Here is a 12,992-nt window from a genome sequence, read left to right as displayed (position 1 = left end):
CGCCTGGTAATGCTGCATAGTTCGTCAAAGCGTCCGCTCAATAAAGACAAAAGACACCGTCTAGGATGCAGATGATAGAGAAGCAACACATAAAAACAACAACATCATCATATATACCAGTCCTCCTCCACGTCGCCTCATCAGTGAGAGATGTACTGGAACACGGCGCTGACCTCGGGCTCGCCGCACTCTTGCCTTAGCAGCAGATCCTGGATCGGCTTGAGACCCTCGTTTGTGAAATGATTCCACGTGCTCGTGTCGCCATACAGCATGGCTGGCGCCTTGATGTACTGCTTGCCGTCGGGCCTGCATCGCTTGCACTTGAACGTGTCGTGCGTGTCGCTGCGCGTGTCGCCCCGGTACTGGAAGAGCTCCTTGAGGCTGTCGAGCGAAAAGTGTCGCTCCACGTCCTCGGCCGAGTCCACCACGCACGACGACAGCGACTGCTTGTGGCTCTGGCGTTGGAAGATCTTCTCCTCGATGCTGCCCGTCGTGATGAACCGGTACACGAAGCAGTCCTTCTTCTGCCCGTCACGCCATACACGCGCCAGTGCCTGCTGGTCCGCTGCCGGGTTCCAGTCGGGGTCGAAGAGCACCAGACGGTTGGCCCCAATCAGGTTGATACCACAGCCGCCCGCCTTGGAGCTGAGGAGAAAGACAAACTCGGTGCCTTCGGGGTCGTTGAACCTGTCCACGAGCTTCTGCCGCTTCGTCACGTTCATGGTGCCGTCCAGCCGGAGATTTCCATATCCGCGACTGCGGCACAACTTCTCAAAGATGTCGAGTGTTGACGTGTAGTTGCTGATCAGCACAATCTTGTCGTTTGTGTCTGCCCGAATCCGTGCCAACATCCTGTCCAGCACCTGCATCTTGCCACTGTACCACGGCTTGATGTCCCGGTCACGGCCGCGCGAATCCTTGGGAACGTAGTCTTCAGGGAACCAATTCTCACAACCCGGCAGGTCCTCAGACAAGTTGAGTAGATCAGGGTGATTGCAAAGCTTCTTCAAGATGTTGATGGCTTTGAGGGGCTGGCTACCCTTGCCGCGGAGAAGGGCCTGGATTTCGGGCGACCTGATGAACAAGTTGTATAGATCCAGTTGGAATGGCGCCAGATTACAGAAGACGACATGCTCGTACTTGACAGGGAGATACTTGGACAGGATGTCGTTTGTGCGCCGGATGATAAACTTGTTGACAATCCCGAGGAGCTCCTTGAGACGCTCATCACCCTTGGCGCGTTCACTTTCGGTGGCATCGGCGTCTCGCCCTCGGAGGATGGCAATCTCAAATCTCTTCCTGAACTCGAGCCTTGTGCCAAGCAGGGCTGGGTTGGCAAAGCTGATAAGTGAGAAGTACTCGGAGAGGTCGTTCTGAATCGGGGTTCCCGAAAGAATGACACGACGTGTGACGTTCAGGTTGTTGAGTGCAGTAAAAGTCTGGCTGTCGCCGTTCTTCAGACGATGGCCCTCGTCGCAGAGCATGAGACCGATCTGGGTGTGCTTCAGCTCCTCGACATTGAGGCGGAGCGTCTCATACGAGACAATAATGACGGGCCTTGTGACAGCACGGCCGCTGCTGATAGCCCACTGCCGTAGCTGCCGTGTCAGCTCTTCCTTGCTCGCCTTGCCGTCAATGGCAAACGGTGTGATAGCGTCGGCGCCGAGCCACTTGACAAGCTCGTTCGCCCAGTTTCGGACCAGACTCGACGGGCAGGCAACAATAGCCTTTTGAATCGTCGACTTTCCGGCCTCGGGAGACTGCTTTAACAAAGTCCATAGCAGCGTGATGCACTGCAGTGTTTTGCCGAGACCCATCTCGTCTGCCATGATGCAACCGTTGGCCTTCTCATCAATCATGCCCGTGACGCATCGGTACATGAACTTGACACCCTCGATCTGATGTGGGCGGAGCACTTTAGTGAGTCTTGGGTCGATGACGACGGGCACGCGTGGATGCTCGCCCTCGACCTTCTTCCTGATGCCAAGAATCTCGGCTAGGCTCTTGTGAACTAGCGGCGCATCCATCTCTCCGGCAGTATCGGCCTCGGCCGGTGTTTCGGCCGGCTTCTCGCGCACCTTTGGTTTATCGTCAATCGTGGGGTCGTATAGAACCAGGGCAAACTCGCCGCTGGGGTCGTGCAGCGGCTTTGCGACAAAGGCGGCGCCTTGCCTCAGGCCTAAGGTGGGAGGGGGGCGGTTGGGGTTGTAGGCGCCGCTGTTTTTGTTGACCATGGGGATGATGAAGGCCTTGCGGAAGACGGTGCTCTTATCCTTGGCCTGGAAGACGGGAAATTTGTTGGCGTCGCGGTTCGCCAGAGCGAGCCGATCGGCGTTGGTGTAGGGCTTGTCAGCATCCTCGCTGCCGTCAGCGCCCTTGTAGTCAACCTTGCGGCGCTTCCGGGCAGGGCGGTCGGCCTCTGGTCGCCGCGTGGCCGAGCCAGGACATTTGAACGGCTTGTGGAGCTTGTCGAGGGACTGAGGCGTGGGGTAGCGGCGGCCAGGCGCGTTCGCGTTCTCCTTGTTGGCACCAGGCGTTGACAGCAGCGAGCTCCTAAGGTACTAGAATTAGTCCATCTGACGTGACATCAAGAGGCCGACTTTGGAATGCGGACATACATGTTGGCGATGAGTCGCTAGCTAGACTAACTACGTATCTCCGAGGTACGCGATTAGTGGGCCCCGATGACAATAGTGGGTGTCGGGAATCCCGCCTTTGGGTTGTTCGTCTGGCTTTCGCTGGCTCCTCGTATTGCGACTGAAGGTGACAGTTGGGCAAGACGACAGCGAGGGCAGTCGAACGACAATAGGCTGTGAGAAAAAAAAGTTCGACTGGGCTGGCAGCAGAGAGCGTCTGCCTGGAGGCGAAATCAATCAAAGCGAGGGGCGGAAGTCGGAACAGTGAGCGTGTCTGAGCGCGTCGGTCCACAGAGAAAGCGCGCGCGAGGTCAGCTGACTCGGCCCAACACATGGTCGCCCCTTCCCCTCCCTGCACTTGCCGGGACGCTACTCCCTTTTGGGCAACCGTGTAAACAAAGCGCAAGTTCTCGACTCCACCGACACGCCAAAACCGCGACTTTTGATCGCGCCCACTCTGGAGCTCTCCTCCCTGGTCCCTCCCCCCTGCGCCAGCCCACCTCCCAGCCATTTACTTGTCGCAACTGCGCGCCGCCATTGACGCGCTCGCTATTTCTTTTTGGACAAGACTACTTCCAGCACGACTGCAGAATACTACTGCAGCGGAATCTATTGCTTGCTTCACAACTTACGAGCATCTTTTCCCTCGTCACCCGGCATATCTTTTGCTGCTCATGTGCCGCTACGACCATATACAGCACGCGCCTTTGCTCTAACCTGCCCGCGCTGTGAGCTGCCCGCCATGGCGGGACTCGGCGCCCTCGACACCCCGAGGACCAACCTGGGCGATGCGACCTACCTCAACGGCCAGCACGATCTCGACCTGTCAGAGGAGGTGTCGTTCCAGTCGCCCTCCAAAGACGCCAATGTTCTGCAGCAACTCCGGAATGGCGGCAAGGCCAGTAGCTTGCGCACCCCGCGCGGCAACAAACGCGCCCCCTTCTCGGAACGCCACAACCTCCCCGCGGGAATAGCTGGCCCCGAGTTCACACCACTCCTCAAGTCGGCCACGAGGAGAAGCGCCGCGCGTAGGCGAGGCAAGGAGAATGTCGCCTCAACCCCCACCGGGCTGCTCGCCCGCATCGACGAGGACCTGTCCCCCATACCAACAGTGGACAATAGCGTGTTTGGCGCGTCGCGCGGCACGCCATCCTTCGTCGGTCGCACCCCCGTGCCCCAGGTGGACAGCGACAGCACCGTCACAACACCCATGGTCATGAAGCGTCGCAACATGGGCAAGAGCCCTCTACACGACAAGAACCAGCTGTCACTGCGTGAACAGGAGGGCGTCATAGACCGTATCGAAAAGGAGAACTTTGGCCTCAAGCTCAAGATCCACTTCCTCGAGGAGGCTTTGCGCAAGGCCGGCCCCGGCTTCAGCGAGGCTGCCCTCAAGGAGAACACAGAGCTCAAGGTTGACAAGGTCACAATGCAGCGTGACCTCCAGCGCTACAAGAAGCATCTGACATCGGCCGAGAAGGACTTGGAAAACTACAGGCAGCAGATACTCGAGATGCAGGACAAGTTCAGGAAACGACACGCCACCGAGGACCAGCGCGTCGAGCTCGAGCGACTAAAACTTGCACTAGAAGCCAAGGAGGCTGACGTGGCGGATCTACAGCAGCGACTGGATCAGAGCCAAAGGGAAAACGACAAGGCCGAAAAGCTACAGGACGAAATCGGAGACCTCGAGGCCGATGTGCGCGAAAAGGACCGCATCATATCCCAGCACGAAGACGAGCTCGAGGACCTGAACCTGCGTGTCCAGACGGCCGAGGACAAGGCCAAGGACTCCCAGCGACGCATAGTGGAGCTTGAGGAGAAGGCCCGGGCAAGCAGCAAGCTTCAAGAGGCCAACGACGCCATCGAGGACCTGGAGGCTGATGTCAGGAAGCTCGAAAACCAGGTGGAGGAACTCAAGGACAAGCTCCAGGATGCCGTCGACGCCAAGGACCGTGCCGAAGGAGACCTCGAAGAGCTTCAGGAGGAGATGGCCAACAAGTCGGTCGTCACCAAGGGCCTCTCGAGGCAAGTGGAGGAGAAGTTGGCTCGTCTCCAAGACGAGGTGGAGGACGCCCACACCAAGTACGCGGCGCTGGAGAAACGATTCGACGCCAAGGGCCACGAGGTTGACGACATGAAGCTCAAGTTGAAGGAGTCACGTCAAGAGCGTGAAGCCATCGACCGCGAACGTCGGTCGCTGGCGGCCGAGGCCCAGGAGCTCCAGGCTGATCTCAGGGCGACCAGTGATCAGAAGAGCCTTTTGCAGACGAGGCACGATGCCCTCACAAACGAGTCGGCGTCCCTTCAGCGGGATGTTGCCAGACTGCAGCGGGAGGTCTCGACACTCGAGGCTGCCGTGGAGCAGGAGAGGCAGCACGCCCTGCAGATCGAGCGCAGCGTCCAGAACCAGTCCAAGGGCGAAGCTTCCCGCTTCAAGGGTGAAGTTGCGGAGCTGCGTGCCAGGCTCGAGGAGGCGGAGGAGGAGCGGCAGCGCACAATACAGAGCGAGCGCAACAGCCGAGACCAGCTCAAGGACGAAATTGAGCGCCTCAAGGACGAGATTTCGGATCTCCAGGCTGAGATGCGCGAGAAGGACAACATGTACGACAACGACAGCGAGAAGTGGGAGACAGAAATGCACAACCTCGAGGCCGAGCGCGACCAGGCAAGAGAGCGGGCCGAGGGCCTGCAGCGCACCATCGAGAAGCTGCGCGATGTTGAGGGAGCGCTGTCGAGCAAGGAGTTCAAGCTTCAGCAGGCCATGGACAGCGAGGCCCAGCGCCACACGAAGGAGGCAGCCGTGCTCGAGCGGCAGATCGATGATCTGCAACAGGATCTCGAGGCCAGGCAGGGAATGCTGGAGGACCTGCGCAGGGAGCTGTCGACAGTCCGCGACGAGCTGCGCCAGGCCCGCCTCGACCACCAGACCGAGGTTGACAAGGTCGAGGGTCTCGAGGACGAAATCGAGGTGCTGCAGACGACACTGGACGAGGAGTCGGAGAGGGCGGCTGAGGAGGTGGAGCAGGCCAGGAGAGAGTGCGACGACCTCAAGCAGCAACTCAAGACACTGCAGGCCGCCGTGGCCGACTCGACCCGCAAGCAGACGTCGGTCTCGCATGAGGTGGCCAAGCACAACGCCGAGCACCTGGAGAGACTCAAGGCACAGCTGGCAGAGTCGACGGCCAAGTTCACCAGGGCGACCAAGGAGAAGCAGGCTCTGCAGGACCAGCTGGCCAGCCTTGACATCGACATGTACTCTCTGCGTGCCTCCCTCGCCGAGGCCAAGGCCGAGAGAGACGAGCTGGAGGGAGAGGTGCGGCTGGCAAAGCTGCAGGGTGCCGACACGGCCAAGATGGACCAGGAGCGCATTGAGCTCCGCACCACCAAGACCAAGCTTGACAACGAGGTGCGCCGCCTCAGGGAGGAGAACAAGTCCCTGGCGGTCCGTTTCACCGAGGTTGAGGCGCAGCTGGAGCAAGCCAACCAGAACGATAACGACGACACCTTCCGGCTTGACCAGGAGCGCATCACCCTCCGCACCGCCAAGACAAAGCTGGACGGTGAAGTGCGCCGCCTCAAGGAGGAAAACAAGACGCTTGCGGCGCGCCTCCGCGAGGTCGAGGCCGAACTGAGCATGGCGAGGCAACAGGGCGAGCAGACGGTGCAGCTTGAGCAACAGAGAGGGGACATCGTTGCGGCCAAGGCGAAGCTCGAAAGCGAGCTACGACGTCTCAAGGAGGACAACATGGTCCTGGCGGCCGAGCGGGCCGAAATCGAGGAAGAGCTTTTGCTCCTTTCCAAGCAGAGGGGCGATCACACGTTCGAACTCGACCAGGAACGCATAAACCTGCGTGTGGCCAAGACGAAGCTCGACAACGAGGTGCGCCGGCTGAAGGAGGAGAATAGGCAACTGGCCGAGCACCGGCTCGAGGTCGAGCGGCGATTCGACGAGGAGATGGACAAGGCGGTGACCGAGGAGGAGCGGCTGACGCACGAGATGCTGCAGCTCCAGGCCAAGCTCCGCCAGTCGGGCGATAACCAGGCGCTCACGGCAGCGCGACGCAAGATCCGCGAGCTGGAGCGCCGCGTCGACGACTACGAGGCGCAACTGGCCATCCTCGGCGACGGCCACAACATCGAGGGCAACAGCGACTTGTCGATACTACGAAAGGACCTCACCAGCGCCCGCCAGAAGGAGCGTGACTTTGCCGAGCGTGAGGCAGCGCACAAGAGCACAGTGCGCGACCTCAAGCGCCAGATCTCAGACCTTGAACGCATGATGCACGACGCCGAGATGTCCCGCCTTCTGATGTCGCCAGCGACAGTCGAGGCCAGCACCCCGGCGGCAGGACGCAGCAAGATGGAGGCTACCCAGCTGCGCAACCAGCTGGGGCTTGCCCACCAAGTCGGTCAGGACCTCAAGAAGGCCCTACGCGAGGCTGAGCGCAAGTCATCGACGGTCCGCGAGGAGCTGCAGGCACGCATCGACGAGCTGGAGGACCGGTCCGCGGCTCTGGAGCAGCAGCTCGAGGACGCGCGAGCGGCGGCCGAGGAGGCGGCGGCGGCGGCGCAGACGACGCTCGCCAAGTACAAGACCAAACTCGAGCGGTACCGGCGCGAGCGTGACCAGTATGCGGCCGCGCTCGAGCAGCAGATGCAGGACAACACCAACACGGCCAGCACGGCGGCGACCGAGGTGACGACCGAGGAGCGCCGCGACCTGCACGCGCTGCTTCGCAAGGCACAGCTGGAGGCTGCCGCCTTCGAGCGCGACGTGCGCGAGCAGAAGACGCTCGTCGACGAGCTTAGCAAGGCGCAGGAGTCGCTGCGCATGAAGCTTCAGCGCGTGCGCGGCGAGCGCGCCGCCTACCGCTCCGAGGCTGAGAAGATGCGGCGCGAGCTCGGCCAGCTCGAGGTCGGCAACGCCGAGCTGACAAAGGCCAGGGACGAGGCCGAGTCGGCCATCGTGGCCCACGCGCTCCTGCTGGCGGCCAGGGAGGCCGAGCTTGCGCGGCTAGCAGGCGGCCGTGTCCCCCGTGGCACCCCAGCCAGAGGCACCGCCGGTGGTCGAGGTTGAAGCTGAGGCGGTTGAAGTCGAGGCGGAGGCACAGCAGCCGCAGCAAGGGGAAGAACAGCAGTCCGAGGACAGTGGGGTCGACGTCAACGCCATCATGGAGAAGGCCGAGAGGCAGCGTGAGCGGCACAAGCGCGAGATCCGCGGTCTCGCTAAGCAAATCGAGTGGATGCAGGCCCGGTACGAGCGCGAGGTGCAGTTCCGGACCGACGCAGTGTTGGGCAAGCAGTACCTGCAGGCGAAGCTGGAAAAGGCCAAGGCATAGTAAGTTTGCGCTCACTCCTGTTTCCTAGCAACGCCTTACAAGGGGGAAACAAAAAGCTAACGTCCCACCTCCCTCCCCCCCTCGCAGCAACAAGCAAGACCTCCGGGTGCTCGAGAACATCCTCCAGTCCATCGGCCAGACCGAGATGCCGAGCCGGCGCATGAAGGAAAAGGCGCAGGCCGTGGCCGAGACACCTCGCCGCAAGCTCAAGCACGCGCTCCACGCGGTCCGGTTCATGGTGCGGGCCCGGCGCGCGGCCGAGGCGTGGCGGACGCACCTCGAGACGCGCAGGCAGCTCAAGGACGCTCTCGAGAAGGTGGAGCGCGCCCGACGCCTGCGCCACATGCGCGACGAGTGGCGCGCCGAGGTCCGCGCCCGCTTCGTCGCCAACGAGGCCGCAGCCGCCGCCGCCGCTGCTGCTGCCTCTGGCGAGGGCGGCGGCGACAACGACGACAGCGCCGCCGACGGCGCCGGGGGCGGGGGCGGGGGCGGGGGCGGCATCTGCGCCACCGGGTGGCCTGTGGCCGGCGATACGACGACGCTCAGCATCGACCTCGGGGCTTGAGCTACTTCTTTTTCACAACTTTTGATGCTGCTCGTCGTGCGCTTCTTTGTGTTTTATGGCTCTTTTTTTTCTCGATACCCTCCGCTGCGTCGCAAAGCCCGTGCTGCTTCCACGTCTTCCACCATCTATCCATCCAGCCCATCAACCCCCCCTGCGCTGTGGGCTGAACCCGACTTTCTGATACCTACCTCTTCTCAAGAGGCGTCGATGGGGCCTAATTGGTCTAACGCCCCGACACCTCTTGCCGTCTTTTTTTTATATCTTTTTTATTAATCGGTAATCACATCAACGGCCGAACTTTGTTGCTGCGGAGGGAAAAGGGGCGTTTTTTGTTCTGTTATTTTTGTGTGGACAAATGTTGGACAGAGCAATGCTCACGAGACCTGGATATACAACCCTGTTGGCATCACAGCTGTTGGCTTCTTCTTTTTTTTTATCCCCTCTCATCAGACATCGTCGAGGGGAAAGGTGTTTGGGAGCCGAGGCGGGTGTAGGAAGAACTCAAAATGGGACGGTCATGGCGTGGCGTTTTTGGCGTCTATTTCGGTCAGGGTAGTTTCTCGGTCTCTTGCATTGGGGCTGTTCTCAAGAATTCATGATATGTATATTGGTCGCTTTTATAGCCAAGCATTTCGACTGCCTCCTCAGTGCCTTGCGAGCCCCTGAATGCCACTTGTCAGAAACTCACTTGGCCATGCCTTCGTGACGGTCATAAGAAATGCCTGTTCAACGGAAAATGAAACAAATGGGGACATGTTATCCAATCAAAATCCAATCCAAATCCAGGATTCGGTCCCTTCTCTCGCGCGAGGCTGGGTATAGAAGCGTCGACATACACCAATCCCCAGAGACCGTCCGATGCATAACTCCAACTCGATCTGTCTCGTCGTCCTTCGCTCTCCAAGAGCAGGGTGAACCAACGAGTAGCGGGCAAAGCCGCCACTTGCAACAAAGAAAGAAAATAGCCCCTCGTGGTGCTGTCAGTCCGGGGAATGCTCTGTGCTCCGGGTTTTCGCTTTTCCAAGACCCATTATGGTATCGCTCATGCACACCTCGCAGCTGCCGTGCGTCGGCGGCCCATATTATTACACGCTATAAATGTCGCAGTCGTAGTCGGGTAATTACAGGATGAAGAGGAGGTTGGTGTCTGCATGCCAGAGTCAAGAGGCAATGGTTAGTCCAGTCATACCCTATTTCGTTTAGTGGTGTCCCCGACCGTCGCCGCCACAAGAAGGCTTCGCCCGCAAGGCACCACAGAATAGGAGCTTCTAAGGGAACAGGGGCCGCGGACGGTCTTACTCAGGGGGTGGCTACACGAGAGCTGTGGTTTCTGGGTGTAGCGCGTCGCCAACTCGTCGCGGATGTTGTTGAGTAGTTGTACATAGCTCTGTTGGGGGTTCTTCTTGAGCGCCGTGATGAAGGCCCACGACATTGCTCCCGTGTACTGCGATGCAATGTTTGCGTCGGCCCTGTTCGAAAGCAGGCGTGGTTAGCATCAGCCGTGTGCGTGTGGTCATGGTAAGGGGTGTGCCAGGAATAAAAACGAGAAAAAGAGACGGCAAAATAGTCCCCTCCACGCAACCCATCCAACGTGACCCGTCGCCCCAGACACAAAATCCCAGCCGCAAAACGGGCTGGATTTTGGTCTGGAGCGCTCAAAAAAAATAAGGGACGGGCACACGTGCAGCAGCCAGTACTGCCACCAAATGTGCCCGACCCCCGTCCCTGTATACATGACAAATCCCACCCCCTTTTTTCTGTTGCCTCGTAACACGTCTGTTGCCAGTCGACGTCTTCAAATCACGACCAACTCCATGCAATGCAAATGCGTGCCCAAAACACCAGGGCCCAGATCAGACAAAGGAAAGAAATATCTGCGCAACCGTTGCGCTACAAGAAAAGCAGAAAAGCAAAAGAGGTGAGGGGTACACCGTCTCAAACAGGGCAGGTAAGGGTGAAGTAGGGATAAGAGGGGAAATGCGGGTATACGAACGATGTCTGGTCGTCCTTGCTCCCCGAGATCATAATGACATCGGCAGGAGAAGTCTTTGTGGCCAAAGAGCGGTTGTGGGCATCCTCGCCGTTGGTGGCCTTCTTGAAGAATCCCACGATGTTGCTGGCAACACCATTCATATCACCACGGCCGTACGACGTCAGCACGCCCAACAGGCCCTGACCAGCCTCCCTGGCCAGGTTGGGCTCCTTGAGCATGCCTTGGGTCGAGTAGATGTAGGGTAGGTCAAGGGCGGTGCCCGAGTGGCACGAGTCGAATATGGCCGTGAGCCGCACGCCAGCCTGCAGCGGCATCACCATGATTCTGTGCATTTCATCGTCCGTGATGTGGCCGACCTGCCTAAAATCGACAGGGTATATGACCTCGTCGTATCCGTCGGGCTCGTCTCCGTCGAGGTCTTTCGTCTGGCCACCATGACCTGTAGAGGGGAGCTTGTCAGCGGCTGGGGGGGCCTCTTGCGGAGGGCGGGGCAGAACGCACCAGAGTAGTGGAAAAAGAGGGAATCGTTTGGCTTGGCGTCCTTGACGAGCCAGTGCATGGCGCGCAGGATGTTCTGCTTGGTGGGCTGGCTCATGGGATTCTGCTGGTCGTCGGTCAGGATGACCATGTCCTCGCGCTTGTAGCCGTAGTGCTCGACCAGATATGCCGACATGTTGCGGACATCATTGATACAGCCGCGCAGCTGGCCGCGCTGGCTAAAGTAGTTTATACCGATCAGCAGTGCTTTCCTCTTACCGGTGCACTGCGAGTACTGGTACTGATAGGATTGTGGCGCGTCGGGGAACGGCAGAGGCGCCGAGGGCGGGGGTACCGGGCCGCCGTTGTGGTTCATGCTGTAGGCGTTGGGGCCGGCGTTCGGCATGTCTAGGTTTCCTCGTAGTCTTAGCTCCGCTCGTCCTCGGGTTGGTGCTCTCAGGCGGAAGTCGAGTGAGGGACTTACCAGGCCTTCCATAATGCGACGGCTGCTGCGGCTGCTGCGGCTGTTGCGGCTGCTGCGGCTGTTGCTGCTGCTGGTTGTATCCATACTGCTGTGGCGACTGCAAATCAGGCACGACTCGATTAGCTTCCCTGTTTGGAGTTGATCCCCGCTTTGGCTGGCACGTTGCCGCCCCAGGAGCTGCCCTGCGCGTGTTCGGCCGGCGGAAGTCGTACCTGAGGGTAGCCGCTGTATGTCTGGGATGTGGGCTGTTGTTGCTGGTAGGCAAAGCTCGCGGAAGGCTGGCCGTGTGACGGGTAGCCGTTGTAGGATTGTTGTGTACTGCCGTTTGGAGAAAACAACGTTGGTCAGCCACTTCAGGGCCCAAGGTTTGCGGTGAAACGGGGTGCGTCATGGCAGTGCTCCCGCTGCCGCCACACACACACACACACACTGACGGCAGCGGGAACCGGCATCAGCACAGGCAAGTAGACAGGTCTACATACGGAAAGTGATAGTTCTGCGGTGAGTACTGGCCCGGAGGTGGGGCCGTATAGCCTCCGTGGTAGCCCTGACCCGAGTATGTAGACATGGCCGGGCGAGCCGACACGACGTCGAGAACTGTAAGTCGAGGACCGTGAGTCGATGAGGTGGGCGGGCTGTCGGGCTAGCTGGCGGTGTCGGGAAAGATCAAGATCGTCTCGCCGGGTAGGGAGGCAGGCAAGTCTCTGGAGCTGGAGCTCTCGAGGATGGAGACAGAAAGCTTGGGCACAGGCGGGAGAAGAGGCAATGGGGTTGAGGAGGCGCGAAGGTGGGGTAGGTAGGGCCCAACCCGAGTGATCGACAGAGGCTGGGGAGCTCCGGGGGCTTTATATGCAAGCAAGGCGACGGGCGGAAGCCACGCAGAGGAGGCCTGGATTGACGCTGCCGAATGTAATATTTGGTGTTTGGGGCGGGAAGGCGGTGGTGGCAGGGGCGTGTGTGTAGGCGTGTAGCTTATTTTGTTTTTCTTCTTTTCCTCTGGGACGACAAGCGATGGAGCACGGCGACGCGGGTTTGGAGTCTCGTCAAGTCCCAGTCTGGTGCCCCATGCCCGCTTTTTTGCTTTGCTGACAAGGTGCGTCGGCTGCTCCTCCATGGTGCTGGTGCCGCCCGCTGGGTCTGGCAGCGACGGCCAACCAAGGCCGACCAAATGGGGTCGCCTGCTCCACCTGCGGCCCACCCTCCTCGGCGATTGGGAATTGAGGACTGGGGATCAGACCGCGTGCGGCGCAGACGACGGGCCTTGGACGCTACCCACTCTCCCACCCAACCCAGCGACCCAGCAAGGCCCAGCCAAAAAGGGCTGATGCAACCAAGACAACAGAACCTCAACCGCTCTCAGCAGCCGGTGCCGCCGGCGACTGGGGCTTGGAATCGATGCCGTAACGGCAGGCCACAGATGACGGTGCTTGGGATCGAGGCGGTCAGGACAGCATCGCGAGGCGGAGGCTGGAGCTGGAGACCTCCCTCTCTCTCT

General features: G+C 60.0%; 3 protein-coding genes across 3 annotated transcripts; 1 reads left to right on the top strand and 2 right to left on the bottom strand.

The window, feature by feature from the left end:
- Window positions 1-140: 140 nt before the first annotated feature.
- GGTG_05202 (DNA repair protein rhp54) lies at window positions 141-2,620 on the bottom strand (the record flags this gene model as incomplete). The annotated part of the gene is made up of 2 exons (XM_009223001.1): window positions 141-2,553; window positions 2,601-2,620. The coding sequence occupies 2 exons, from the start codon at window positions 2,618-2,620 to the stop codon at window positions 141-143; spliced, it is 2,433 nt and encodes an 810-aa protein (XP_009221265.1).
- Window positions 2,621-3,155: 535 nt separating this feature from the next.
- Window positions 3,156-9,230, top strand: GGTG_05201 (tropomyosin-1 alpha chain). The gene is made up of 2 exons (XM_009223000.1): window positions 3,156-7,977; window positions 8,066-9,230. The coding sequence occupies exon 1, from the start codon at window positions 3,379-3,381 to the stop codon at window positions 7,714-7,716; it is 4,338 nt and encodes a 1,445-aa protein (XP_009221264.1). The 5' UTR covers window positions 3,156-3,378; the 3' UTR covers window positions 7,717-7,977; window positions 8,066-9,230.
- On the bottom strand, window positions 9,068-12,552 carry GGTG_05200 (metacaspase-1). Its single transcript, XM_009222999.1, has 7 exons — window positions 11,980-12,552; window positions 11,710-11,815; window positions 11,498-11,594; window positions 11,038-11,421; window positions 10,537-10,975; window positions 9,843-10,012; window positions 9,068-9,690 (listed from the first exon to the last, which is right to left on the bottom strand). Exons 1-7 carry the CDS (start codon window positions 12,063-12,065, stop codon window positions 9,665-9,667), a joined length of 1,308 nt encoding a protein of 435 aa, XP_009221263.1. The 5' UTR covers window positions 12,066-12,552; the 3' UTR covers window positions 9,068-9,664.
- Between the last annotated feature and the right edge of the window lie 440 nt (window positions 12,553-12,992).

Source organism: Gaeumannomyces tritici (genome assembly GCF_000145635.1).
Source record: "Gaeumannomyces tritici R3-111a-1 unplaced genomic scaffold supercont2.3, whole genome shotgun sequence".
Taxonomy (NCBI): Eukaryota; Fungi; Ascomycota; class Sordariomycetes; order Magnaporthales; family Magnaporthaceae; genus Gaeumannomyces; species Gaeumannomyces tritici.
This window is presented reverse-complemented; position numbering and strand designations above follow the sequence as displayed.